At 46.0% G+C, this 14,601-nt stretch overlaps 1 protein-coding gene across 2 annotated transcripts in view; it reads left to right on the top strand.

The window, feature by feature from the left end:
• The window catches only part of LOC138259072 (CD209 antigen-like protein C), an 82,889-nt gene that overhangs the window by 14,801 nt on the left and 53,487 nt on the right, over positions 1–14,601 (top strand). For both annotated transcript variants that reach the window (XM_069206571.1, XM_069206653.1), the window contains one exon: positions 5,305–5,412. In XM_069206571.1, the coding sequence (XP_069062672.1) occupies positions 5,305–5,412 (108 nt within the window). The remainder of the gene's footprint in view (positions 1–5,304; positions 5,413–14,601) is intronic.

The raw sequence follows: 14,601 nt of genomic DNA, 5'->3' as shown, positions 1-14,601 counted from the left end.
TAAATCAAATCACTCTTATCAGAATATTGCTGCTTCTGCTCAGAGCGTGGTGCCCCCTAGGATCACTTGAGGCCCCCCTGGGGGGCCCACCCCCCAGTGTGAAAACCTCTACTCTAGCCTGTATGCTTTCCATGTCCGCCTGGATAAGGTCCTGTGCTCTGCACTCCGTTGTCAATTTGTTCATCACCCCGAATACTTGGCTGTACTATCTCAGGTCACAACCCACTACTCACTGGAACCTGGTTGAGCAGAACTAGGCCAGTGGTCCCGGTATGGCTCCTTTGCCCCAGCGCCTTGGAAGACAACACCAAGCGAGCTTCCAGGAGGCCATCTCAGACCATTTTACACAGAATCTGGGTAAGAACTCCGATTGCCTCGTCAAATGGGAGGCCTTTAAGGTGGTGGTTCATGGGCACTGCGTGGGTCTGTCAGTGGGCATCCAGAGGGAACTTGACTCTGAACTGGGGTCTATAAAAAGTCGAGAATGCGACTGGCAGAAGGCAGGGAACAGTACAATGTCATTCTAGAGAAGCTTGGATGCCATAACTATAAAGATGACACGGGGAGGGCGGGGCAGGTACAATTCTTTCCCGGTTGGTACACACTGAGAGGGGGGGTGATAACTTGCATGAACTAGCTGGATGGGCGATGGGTGTATTCCCAGATGGAGATGAAAGGGAGACCACCTGAAGAACCAAGAGAACATGTGGAAGCCTTTTTGGCTCCCCTGGCACTAAGGACCCTAAACCTGATTGCCGGGGAAGGCCTGGTAGGTCCCATTACACCTCAAGAAATCAACGGGCCATCTGGGACATAGCACAGGGAACCACTCCAGGCTCCGATGGCCTGCTGGCAGAATTGTATTCCCTGTTTGTTGGGTTGCTGGTCCAGTGCTAGGCTGCCATGTGTAATAGGGGACTGGAAAAGAAAGAGCTGCCGGCCACCACCTGGGATGCAATAGTTATTCCTCTCCAAAAGACAACCACACAAGGGGTGCCCCCCTCAGCGTATCACCTGTTGTCCATGCTGAACATGGACTTTAAGATCTTAGTCAAAATATTGGTCATGCTCCTCCTTCCACATATGCAAACGTTGGTTCATTCCGACCAGTGTGGGTTTATCCCATACCACAACATCTCCCTTAACCTATGCCGCTTGTAGTCTTTATTATTTGCACCCCGGCACAATGGAGATACCAGGGCATGCCTGATGGCTACAGACCTGGAAAAGGCATTCATCACACTCATCTGGGCCTGTATGGATGCAGTCATGACCGGAATGCAGATGGGCACCTCATGGGTGGCACGGTTCCGTCTATTATGCACCAGTCTTACTGCCTGGGGCTGTGTGGGACGAATGGCATGAATATGACAGTTCTGGGACACCTGGGAATCAGGGAGCACTTTTGACTCGAGTGCTGAGGCGAGTGCCTGGGCGAGGAGACGTTGGTGTGCTTTGGAAGATTCTCTTTGTATGCCCCCTCACTCCATCTGGTGGGCCTCCCTTGGGAACCCTCCCACCTTCTCGGTGGCACAACTGTCAGCGTGGACGGAGGTGGGGTTGGTGTCAGTCGGTGACTGTTGCAAGCCCTCCTCTCTGATGCCCCTGGATGTCCTTGTAGAAACACAGGGCTTGCTCCCTGGACAGTTCCTCACTTATGGGGCACTCACCCGGTCTTTCATGGCTCTCTGAGAACCTGGGATAGATGAACCCCAGGCGCTTCCTGCTGCCCCTGGGGAGAGTAGACATCTGGTTAAATGGTTCTATGGTGCCCTCAATGGGATAGTGCGGACAAATCTGAGAGCCCTCAGGCAAAGATGGGAGGGTGTGTTGGGCAGAGTAGTTGTAGGCCTGGAATGTGTGGTGATATTGGCCTCTCCACGGAAAGTGTCCCGGAATACCCAGTTTTAAATCATCAAATTTAACTATTTCAACCAGACCTATCTCACCCTAGGAAACTGATGCCAATATATGGTGGAGAGCCCAAACGCTGTGCTTCATCTGCACTGGTGAAGGCAGATTTCTGCCACATGACCTGGTCCTGTGCTCATGTACAGGGGTTTTGCAGTACAGTAGTATGGAGGTTGAACGCTATGTTAAATTGGGCTGTGCTGTGTACTTTGGAAGATTGTCTGTTTATTCTCCCACTCAGCCCCCAAGAAAATGGGGAACCACTTCCTTGATTTTGCCTTTATGTTAGCCAAGAGGCAGACTTCCATGACATGGAGGTCTGTGGCTGGACCGGTGATAGCAAGATGGGAGGCAAATGGCAGGGGTGGGCTTGGGTGGAGGATTAGGCCCTCCGCAGTGAGGAGGTGCACGGAATGCAAAGACAACCAATAACCCCAATGGCCAGAAGTGTTGGATGCATTCTAAAACCCTGGGAAAGATAATTCTTCATCATCAGAAGGATCTGGATCCAGGAATGAGAGTGGAGAGGCTGGCTGGAAGTGCGCATGTGGAAGTGGTTAGATCCATGGGAGGGTGATAGTGTCCGGGTCATTGATTGTTGGTTCTGGAGATTCAAATCTAAGGTGTGATGCATTGGCATGCTGTGTATTGCTGTTCCCTGCTTTTCAGGATGGGTTGCTTGGATGTAGAGGGGCCCCTCAACTGCCTCTGTCCCTCCTATGAGCCCTCCTGATTGGGATGTTGGAGGCTACCTCACTCAGAACCCACTGTTTGCATTGTTAGTTGTGTTAATGACCCTACTGCCTCTGCACTACCTTTTATTCACTGCACATTTGAATGGTCATCCTTGTAGCTTCCTCTGGACTGTTACTTGTTGAGACTGTTGGGATGAAAGGGGGCCCTATGGGTAATGATGCTGTATCTTGTAAACATGCATTAAATGACTTGTGATGCCACTCCCTGTGGAGACATGATGGAAAATAATAAAATATTGTTTTATTATGTACTTGTGCAGTGTTGTGAAAATGTTAATAAATATATTATTTTAAAAAATTACATATTTTAACATTAATAAATATACAGGTATAGCTATATATCAGTTGTTCCTTAGGAAAAGCATTTTTTCTTTTGCTAATAATTTGGCACCATTTGACAAATCTCTTTGAAACTTTCCAAAAAGGAGCTACTTGGTGACTAGTTTGTGCATGGAAAGTTTCCGGGTGATCGATCAAGTGGGGACCAAGAAAAAAAGGGGGGCTCCCACAATGCAAAATCCCCATGTATTTTCTATAGACTTCTTTAGACAAGGCTACAGCAACAACTGCTGAACGATATAACACCACATTTGCCAGGACGTTCGTTCTTGGTCTACAGATTGTGCTTTTTGTGATTTGGTGTAAATCCGTTCAGTAGTTTTTGAGAAATTAATGTTAAAAAAAATATAGATATCTGGATGGTTGGGTCTGTGAGAAGCTTGAGAAACTCTTGTGGGTGCGCCATTTTTAAAATGGAGCGTTCTGATTGGCCCAGGGAACCTTTTCTCTGTTAGGCCAGGTCGCTCCTGTGGGAGTCAGACTCCTGCAAGACCAAATGCTCTGATTGGCTGTCTGCAACATCAGAAAAATGTTGCTGGCAGTAATTACAGGGCTCGGGGACTTAGAGGCTGATTAAGAGTTTGGCAGATTGGTAACTCCATAGGTTATAATGAAATTGTGATACAGCAGATGGGATATCCATCACGTTTGTTACGGGGTACCCCCTCCGCCAAACTCTAAATCAGGCCATTAGTCCCCTGTCCTGAGGTTGTAAAAAAAATAAAAGATATAAGGGGACAGGGTAGGCATGCCCCGCTCATCTAGTATCAAGAGAGACCCTCCTGTGGCAAAAAAACAAAAACAAATGGAAAAAATTGCAGCAATCCCACTAAACTAAAAAAATGGCGGCCAGGGACCTCTTCATTATTAATAGTCTCTGAGGAGACGACCCCCCCCCCCCGGCCGTATTCAATAATGGGAGGAGTGCCCGTATGGCCCCCATTGTTGAGCCATTAAAAGCCCCTGGGGCCTAAATTTGCATAGTAGATGAGGCACTGGGGACCCCATCTCCAGGGCTGATTTCTCTAATAAATGGGAGGGGAGCCAAAACCTGAGGCCAAATGCTCAAAAAAAGGGAGGGGGCTGTGCGTCATCCTCCCCGAGCCTTTAAAAGACCCTGGAGACCCCATCTGTCAGGGCCGCTATTTACAGTTAAAAGGGTGGAGGCCGTGCAGCCCTCCTTCCTGAGATTATAATGGCCCTGGTATCCCATTACCCAGGGCCGGCTCACTACCCATGTCCCGGTGAGCCCACCGATGGGACATAGATGTTTCCTGTGTTTGCTCCCACTTGACGGGAGCACTTTTGAATCCCCCACCAAGGAGAGCAAACACAAAGTCTTCTCCCAGGGGGCAGGCCCTTTAAAAATGCTCCTGCCAGCTGGGATTAGACTTTTGATCTGTTTCCCTGCCCACATGTGATGTGGGCAGGGAAACAGATCAAAATATTGCTCTTGCCAGGACGTAGCAGCATTAGTAGCTGCTCCCTGCAGGCGGAAGCAGTACCGGCTCCCACTGCATGCGTGGAGCCAGCTGTTGTTGCGGAGGTCTGGGTGCTCCTCTGCAGCCCCTAGCAAGTGTATGTGGGTGCCCTGGGTGACTGGGACACCGAGCACCCACCTTTAATAATGTAGGCCCAGGGGGATGGAGTCCCCACAGCCCCCCTTCCAAGATTTAATTGGCCCCAGGGACCCCATTCCCCATGACTGTCTCTCTAGGTATGTCCCAGGGAGCCCACCCCTGGGACATAGCGGTTTCTCTGCCAGCACTGGTGCGGGCAGGGAAACCTTTGTTTGCTCCCACCTGGCTGGAGCACTTTTGAATCTGGGAGTGGATTTTCGATCTGTTTCCTTGCCTGCACTGGTGTGGGCAGGAAAACAGATAAAAATATTGCTCCCTCCCGGAGGGAGAAGCATTAGTAGCTGCGTCCTGTGAGCAGGAACATTGCCAGCTCCTGTTGCATTGGGGAAGCCAGCTGGGGCAGTGGGGGACTTGGGGGCCGGGGAGCTCCCCTGCAGTCCCCAGCAATACGCACCTCTTATTTCACTAAATCTCTCGTTGCCTAGATCTTATTGACCATGACCTAAAATAAATGTGCATATATATTAGCATGTCGGTCGTCACTGAATAGTTAGGACCTTTTTTTATATTTCAAAGGAGTGCCCTTTCTGTGTCAAAGTCATCCTTTGCTTTGAGAGATGTGATTAGGGAAAGATGGGTAGTGAATATTCAAGGGTGTTTTAAATTATCAGAGGCATTTGCATTTCAAAAAATCTTATCTGTCACCCATCCTCCCTTAGATTTTCTGAAGGTGATTTATCTGAAAGACATTGACAATGAAGCCAAGAAGATGGCCGCCTCTTTCAAGGCAGACAACCCAGTGAATGCATCAGATTTGGACTACTCCGGTGAGTAAAAGTTGCTAACAATTTTTGCTTGCGCTATGCCAACAGCAGAATGCTTGAGCTACACTGTAAAGGTGGCAGGTGTGGGGAAAAAACATTGGCAAAGCCAGTACATCTGCATTCTGTTTGCTGATGCTTGTATACAGTCATGCACAAATGTTGTTTGCATGTCTTAGCACTTCGAGCTCAGACCTATTGACTTTGACACTGCATAAGTGATTTATGTGGCCTTGAAATGCTAGTTCTATGTAGGACATTCATCTCACCTTCATCCTCACTATAGAAAATTAGTGCTGGCATTCACTGCAGCAGTACTCACCCTTCCCTCCATGGGTGCCTGCCGACGTCACGGTGACGTCACCATGGGGGCAGATACGCCAGACAGAGTGGCAGATGTGTCTAAACAGCACAGAATGTCTGAAGAATTAAGACCCTGCATCAAGGTTGTCAAGTAATGTTAACCCTATCATGCTGGTTGCATGGGTGAGTCTGGTAATAGTAACTCTGATGGTGTCAGTCAAATGAAAGAATTCATATATGGAATTTGCGAGTGTGAGAGTGAGTTCTTACAAATGTATAAATTATGCTTACTGAAAAGCAACATAAAGCGATCCAGGCAAGAGAGGGAAGGAAACGCGCAGAGCGAAATGTAAACTTGACAATTGTGAGGTACAACCATGAAACATAAATGCGGTTACATCCGGTGAGGGAGTTAACAGCAGGACAGGGTGAAAGGGGACAGGAAATGACATCGTTTTATCATTATTATGTTACAGAATGAAACTTGACATGGCGTTCCATTCTGTGGCAAGACTGACCTCCTGGAATTCAATAAAAAAATCACATATCAATTGTAAAAGTAATGAATTGGTCTGAAAATCTCGAAGAAACTAGTGCTTAATTTGAGACAGTGGTTTGCGGTGTTCGGCACTGGCACTTACTTGCCAACACCGGCGCTTGTGACAGTCTGCCACAAGGTGGCGCTGTCTGGCTAATTTATATATCACCATAAATACAGTTAGCTATTAAAGAAGTATACATTAAACATGACTCTTACCCGCTGCCCAAGCCATTTATATAACTTTGGGGGCCGGGAATAGTGCGAACTGTCACACCTGGAGGAGTGTGATGGTTAGGAGTTGTGTTGTTACTCACACTGGCAGACTGGCTGGGGCAATGTGTGGTGCAAGACGCAGAGGCCTCCTGACAAGAGCCCTGGCACTTAGGGCCATATTTACAAGAAAGTGGCGCATCACTACATATGCGCCACATTTCTTGCGGCCCCTGGCGTCCCTTAACGCCACAATGGTAGCGCCATATTTACAATGCGGAGCACCATGGCGCATGCTAGGGGCAATAATGTCATTTTTTCTACGATATTGTAACGCTATACTAGATTAGCGTAAAAAAAAATACGCTTATCCAGTATAGTGTTAAGAAGTCATTGAAATCAATGGGAGCCTCATTTTAATGCCTGCTCTAAGCCGGCGTTAAATATGAGGTTAGAAATGGCACAATGGAATCGTGTATATTCTATTGCGCCATTTTTAGCGACCCTCTAACGAGTGAACTCCCCCTTTGAATACATCATGCATCTATTATGCATGATGTGGCACAAAGGTTTTACAAGGTGGCGCAAACCTAGTTTACACCACCTTCTAAATATGGTGCTATGGTAGCGGCCCATTAGCGTCACATTTGCAGCAACAACTTTGCAGATTAAGCACTTCTTAGTTCACTAAACTCTCATTGCTTAGAGCTCTTGACCATGACCTAAGATAAATGTGTAGGTGAAGCTTAGTGTGCACAGGAGCGGGGAAGCAGCTTTTGCCATGGCAAATATGCCAGCTACATTCACAGTGTCTTACAATGATATCTTCCTAGGGCCATGAATGTAGGCCTTGGGTGTTTGCTTATTGCTTATCATTTATTCCATGTGCCCATCTCCACACTCTTGTGACAGAACCAGCCCTGGCCATGACCAATGAAAGGTGAAGGATAAAAGAGAAAGCCACTTAATGCATACCTGGCAGAGCAATGGTGACTCAAAGATCCACAGTACCTTCGAAGTAGAGCTTAAAGAGTGTAAACTATATGTAGCAACACCCCTGACTGCACAGTCATGCAGTTATCCAATGTAGGGCACATTACTCTAGAATGCAGAGTCATGCTGTCATGGAATGTAGGTCTCAGTACTCTAGAATGCAGAGTCATGCTGTCATGGAATGTAGGGCACCTTACTCTAGAATGTACAATCATACTCCTATGGAATGTGTGTCTCAGTACTACAAAATGCAGTCATACTCTCATGGAATGTAGATCTCAGTACTCTACAATGTACAGATATTTTCACATGGAATGTAGGTCTCAGTAATCTAGAATGTATAGTCATACTCTCATGGAATGTAGGTCTTAGCACTCTAGAATGCACAGTCATAATCTCATGGAATGTAGGTCTCAGTACACAAGAATGCCAAGTCATACTCTTATGGAATGTGGGTCTCAGTGCTCTAGAATGCACAGTCATGCAGTTACCTAATGTAGGGCACCTTACTCTAGAATGGAGAGTCATGCTGTCATGGATTGTAGGTCTCAATACTCTAGAATGCACAGTCATACTCTCATGGAATGTAGGTCTCAGTACTCTAGAATGCAGAGTCACACTCTCATGGAATGTAGGTCTCAGTACTCTAGAATGCACAGTCATACTCTCATGGAATGTAGGTCTCAGTACTCTAGAATGCCAAGTCATACTCTTATGGAATGTGGGTCTCGGTGCTCTAGAATGCACAGTCATGCAGTTACCTAATGTAGGGCACCTTACTCTAGAATGGAGAGTCATGCTGTCATGGATTGTAGGTCTCAAAACCCTAGAATGCACAGTCATACTCTCATGGAATGTAGGTCTCAGTACTCTAGAATGCAGAGTCACACTCTTATGGAATGTAGGTCTCAGTACTCTAGAATGCAGAGTCATGCTGTCATGGAATGTAGGGCGCCTTACTCTAGAATGCAGTCATACTCTTATGGAATGTGGGTCTCAGTACTACAAAATTCAGTCATACTCTCATGGAATGTAGGTCTCAGTACTCTATAATGCACAATCATACTCTCATGGAATGTAGATCTTAGTACTGAGGAATGCAGTCATACTCTCATGGAATGTTGGTCTCAGTACTCTAGAATGCACAGTCATAGTCTCACGGAAAGTGGGTCTCAGCACTCTAGAATGCAGTCATACTCTCATTGAATATAGGTCTCAGTACTCTAGAATGCACAATGATTCTCTCATGGAATGTGGGTCTCAGTACTCAACAAAACACAATCATACTCTCATGTAATGTAGGTCAGAGAAATCTAGAATGCAAGCTCAAACATTTAATTGAGCTTACAGTACCCTTTAATGCACACTTACTGTCACAGTACTCTAATATGCACACCCATAAAACCATATCCTATACATCACAGTACCCTAGAATGCTGTGATATAATGTAAGTCACGTTACTCTAAAATGCACATTCATACAAACTTATTATAGAGGTAACAGTACCCCAAAATGCACAGTTGTACTGTCATAAAGTGTACGTCACAGTACTCTAAAATGTACACTTTTAAAATCATATACTACAGGTCACATTACCCTAGCCGCACATTCATAAAAGCATTTAATGTAGGTCACGGTACCTTATAATGCATGCTTTTACTGTCACTATATGTAGGTCACAGTACTCTAAATGCACCCTCATACAATCCTATAACATAGGTCACATCACTTTAGAATGCACACTCATGTATTCATATAGTGCAGGCCACACCACCCTGGAATGTACACCCAAACTGTCATATGGTGCAGGTCACAGTATCCTGTAATGCATACCTGTGATGTTATATAGTGCAGGTCACAATATACTGGAATGCACACCCGTACTGTCATATAGTGCAGGTCACAGTATCCCGGAAGGCACACCCGTACTGTCATATAGTGCAGGTAAGAGTATCCTGGAATACACACCCAAACTGTCATATAGTGCAGGTCACAGTATCCTGGAATACACACCCAAACTGTCATATAGTGCAGGTCACAGTATCCTGGAATGCACACCTGAACTGTCATATAGTGCAGGTCACAGTATCCTGTAATGCATACCTGTCATGTTATATAGTCCAGGTCACAGTATCCCGGAAGCCACACCCATACTGTCCTATAGTGCAGGCCGCAGTATCCTGGAATGCACACCCGAACTGTCATATAGTGCAGGTCACAGTATCCCGAAGGCACACTGGAACTGTCATATAGTCCAGGTCACAGTATCCCAGAAGGCACACCCGTACTGCCATACAGTGCAGGTCACAGTATCCCGGAATGCACACCCAAACTGTCATATAGTGCAGGTAACAGTATCCTGGAATACACACCCAAACTGTCATATAAATCAGGTCACAGTATCCTGGAATGCACACCTGAACTGTCATATAGTGCAGGTCACAGTATCCTGTAATGCATACCTGTCATGTTATATAGTTCAGGTCACAGTATCCCGGAAGGCACACCCATACTGTCATATAGTGCAGGTCACAGTATCCTGGAATGCACACCGGAACTGTCATATAGTGCAGGTCACAGTATCCCCGAAGGCACACCGGAACTGTCATATAGTCCAGGTCCCAGTATCCCAGAAGGCACACCCGTACTGTCATATAGTGCAGGTCACAGTATCCCGGAATGCACACCCGAACTGTCATGTAGTGCAGGTAACAGTATCCTGGAATACACACCCAAACTGTCATATAGTGCAGGTCACAGTATCCTGGAATGTACACCCGTACTGTCATATAGTGCAGGTCAGAGTATCCCGGAAGGCACACCCGTACTGTCATATAGTGCAGGTCACAGTATCCAGGAATGCACACCCGAACTGTCATGTAGTGCAGATCACAGTATCCCGGAAGGCACACCCGTACTGTCATATAGTGCAGGTCATAGTATCCCGGAAGGCACACCCGAACTGTCATATAGTGCAGGTCACAGTATCCTGGAATGCACACCCGAACTGTCATGTAGTGCAAGTCACAGTATCCCGGAATGCACACTCGAACTGTCATATAGTGGAGGTCACAGTGTCCCGGAATGCACACCCTAACTGTCATATAGTGCAGGTCACAGTATCACGGAAGGCACACCGAACTGTCATATAGTGCAGGTCACAGTAACCCGGAATGCACACCCGAACTGTCATATAGTGCAGGTCATAGTACCCCGGAATGCACACCCGTACTGTCATATAGTGCAGGTCACAGTATCCTGGAATGCACACCCGTGCTGTCATATAGTGCATGTCACAGTATCCCAGAAGGCACACCGAACTGTCATATAGTGCAGGTCACAGTATCCTGGAATGCACACCGAACTGTCATATAGTGCAGGTCACAGTATCCTGGAAGGCACACCCGTACTGTCATATAGTGCAGGTCATAGTATCCTGGAATGCACCCCCGTACTGTCATATAGTGCAGGTCACAGTATCCCGGAAGGCACACTCGTACTGTCATATAGTGCAGGTCACAGTATCCTGGAATGCACACCCGTAATGTCATATAGTGCAGGTCACAGTATCCTGGAATGCACACCCGTACTGTCATATAGTGCAGGCCACAGTATCCTGGAATGCACACCCGAACTGTCATATAGTGCAAGTCACAGTATCCCGGAATGCACACCCGAACTGTCATATAGTGCAGGTCACAGTATCCTGGAATGCACACCCGTAATGTCATATAGTGCAGGTCACAGTATCCTGGAATGCACACCCGTACTGTCATATAGTGCAGGCCACAGTATCCTGGAATGCACACCCGAACTGTCATATAGTGCAAGTCACAGTATCCCGGAATGCACACCCGAACTGTCATATAGTGCAGGTCACAGTATCCTGGCATGGACAGTCATAGAGTGCTATGGCATTCATAATAGCCTGCTCAGTACACTGATACTTCCACCGCTATGATTTCTGCTTGACCTCATCCACTAAGGACTACAGCTGGGTGTGACCTTTCAGTCTTTGATCGTCCATAAAGTGAGTACTGCTGCCTTTGACACTGTCAACCACTCCACATAATTACATCAAACAAATATAGCTATCTAGTAAATTGGCTGGATGACAGGGGGCATCTAACACAATCCTAAACTCATTAAAGCCTAAATCTGCCTCATTACAATTTGTCTTTTAAGCCACATTAAAAAGTACAAAACAGCCTACTCTGGAACCATTGTTGAAGATAGTAACAGCTAAACTTATCCGCACATTAGCTTACGGCACAGAAGCATTTCCAGGGAAACTGGCCTCTTTTTTGAACAACGCTTATCTCCAGGTCACTGTTCAAGCTTCCACAAAATACCTCATCAGCACATATTAGGCACTGAATTTAAGATGAGCGGCCAACACTTTATCCAGAAAGCTAGCTCCTTGAGATAAATCCACTTAGCACAAGCCGCCACAAAATGTTCTCTGAAGAAGCTAATACTGCTGGAAGTCCTACCCACAAACAGCTGTGTCCCCTGAAGCTTCTGGACGAATGTCCTCACCAAAGTCTTGGAGGTAAAAGGAGCAGCAGCTCTCTGGAATCTAAGGACCTCATTTTGAACTTGGCGGGCTGGACCCCATGCCGGCATTGCCGGCGGAATACGCCAGACGGCATGGCGGGCCAACCCGCCACATATAAAACATGTCGAAGGCCGCCATCGGCAGCCCTCACTCACCGCCAGGCTTCCGCCATCAAGCAGCCTGGCGGTGAGTTGAAACACTATCCGACACGGTAGCTGCACTACGCTTCGGATAATGTTTCCATTTCCTCCAGCCAATTTGCATGGGCAGTGCAGGGGCGCCGGGGCAGTGCCCTGTCGCGCAGGTCACTGCCCGATTTTCGCAACTGCACCCGCCGCACAGAGGCATTGACGGCGGCTCCACATCAATGTCCCGACTGGCAGCATGAACACCTAATCCTCCCTCACCAGCAGTGCAAAGCAGCCATGAAAAGGATCCATTGTAACTGATAGTTGGACCTTTATGAGAAGAAAGCATGCTGACCTCATCATTGGGAGCTATGCCCGGAGAGGGGTCCAAACATACATTACTGAATCGATGTACTACAAAGTTAAGTTCTGTCATCTTCGTATGGGCTCCTACTCATCACTAGACCTTTTGCCTCCTTGGGGGTGTCGATCCACCATCAACATGTGCTGTTATTTGTTGCATGTTCCAGGAGATACTCTTGCTTTGCATATGCCCTGTGTTAATTTATGAATGCAGAAGGTTTATCTGACATTTCATGATCAATCAAGGGACATGGACAATACAGATGGCTTCTAAATCTTTTGAATGAAGCTCACCCGCAAGTATTAGCTAGCCTTATAAAACTTTTGGGCAGAGTGGCTAAAACATTAAGGAACTTAGCTACACTCCCAGACCCCTCAGCGACATAGGGATATAATGTTGGAGTGTGTTCATTGTATGATCTTTGCCCTTTATGTTCTCTGAGTGGGCTAGCATCTATAACGATGCAGTTTAGCGACGCTGTGTGTTGCGGAAATATTAACTACATAGATCATACTTTTTGTTTTTGCTCAGTCATTGGTAAAACTTTGACTATTGTGTGAATAAAATGGGCAGACTGTTAGATAAAGTTTGTCATTCCTATATGGGTCAATTTGAGTCTACCATTGGTTCCTGATTACCTAATGATGGACGTCACGTATACTGTTAATTCAGGAATTCATAGTTTAGATTCTGTTTGTGGTATATTCCTCAGTGTATTTTTAGTGCATATCTAGCACTTTCAAACTCACTAGTGCCCAACACTTTATAATTCTGCACTACTGGTTTCAGAACAATTTGCTTTTTAATCTGTAAATAAATCAATAGTAATGAAATGGTATTATGTTCAGCCTCAGAAGATTTTAGTCGGAAACTGCTGCACTGCCAGAAGTGTTATCACATCGCTTATGTCGCGATATTTAAGCCACAGATCATAACTAACGGAATTTGTCATGCGTATGTGCAGCAAGGCCTAATTTGATTCTAGCACTCAAAGCAAACTTACTGTTAAATGTCCAGCCACTAGACGGATGCTCTTAGAATTGCACCTTGTGAGTTTTATTTGTTTTAACTTTTTAATGAATTGACTGTGTTGTATAATATGACACCGTTTATTTGTCCATTTATTTTAACTTTCCCTCATATTTGCACACTCTACCTTTTTATGCTGTGGCACTTTAATGGACTTGAATGTCTAAATAAATAATTTTCAAAGCACTCCACGGTACTCAGTTGCTCTGTATCAATGATACAGCTTTTCATGGACTTCCCTCCTACCTGCCTGACCTCTCATTCATATTGGGAATCCATCAGTTCCCCAATGACACCACTTCCTGTGGGTGCCCCTCAAGGATGAGGTCTTGATCCTCTCCTGTTCTCTCTCCCTAGAGCACTTACCTTTGTGACATCATTTCCTCTTTCATTATCTCCTACCATTTTTCTACAAACAGGAGGCCAATCTTCTTCTCTTCCCCACCTTCATTACCTTCCTCCAATCACCTATCTCTGACTGTTTCACTCCAGTTCAGCTCTGGATGCCCTCCGGTCCCTTATGCTCAGTTCTTCCAAGATGGAAGTCCTCTTCTTTTCCTCCTACTCTGCTCCAATGATAATGTCCAAGGTCTTCTCACTTCCCTGCCAACAGCTGATCTTTCCTTCCTTGCATAAGAATATACGCATGCTGTTCAACCTTCAATATGCATTAAACAACTTGTGTGCCATCCACTTAACTACTCCCTTAAAACGTCCTAAGTTTGACATTGCAACTTGTTTGCAGTTTTAAACTGCCAATTCGTCTTGGCAACCCTAAAACTCCCTTTATGTTTACATATAAGTCACCCCTGAGGTAAGCCCTAGGGAGCCCATAGGATGGGGTGCTATGGCGTTTAAAATTTGGGCATGTACTTTTAGGTTTTACATGTCCTGATAGTGAAAAACTCACAATCTCGTTTTTCACTACTGTGAGTTCTTCCATTCCCTAAAGGTAACATTGGTTAACGTATTACTTTTAATAAGTGCTAACGTTTGAGTGGGAAGAGGTAGAAGAGTCATGTATGGTATTTGGGGAACTGTAATTTAAAATTCTCTTTAATGGTAAAG

The sequence above is a fragment of the Pleurodeles waltl genome, chromosome 1_1 (genome assembly GCF_031143425.1).
Source record: "Pleurodeles waltl isolate 20211129_DDA chromosome 1_1, aPleWal1.hap1.20221129, whole genome shotgun sequence".
Lineage (NCBI taxonomy): Eukaryota > Metazoa > Chordata > Amphibia > Caudata > Salamandridae > Pleurodeles > Pleurodeles waltl.
This window is presented reverse-complemented; position numbering and strand designations above follow the sequence as displayed.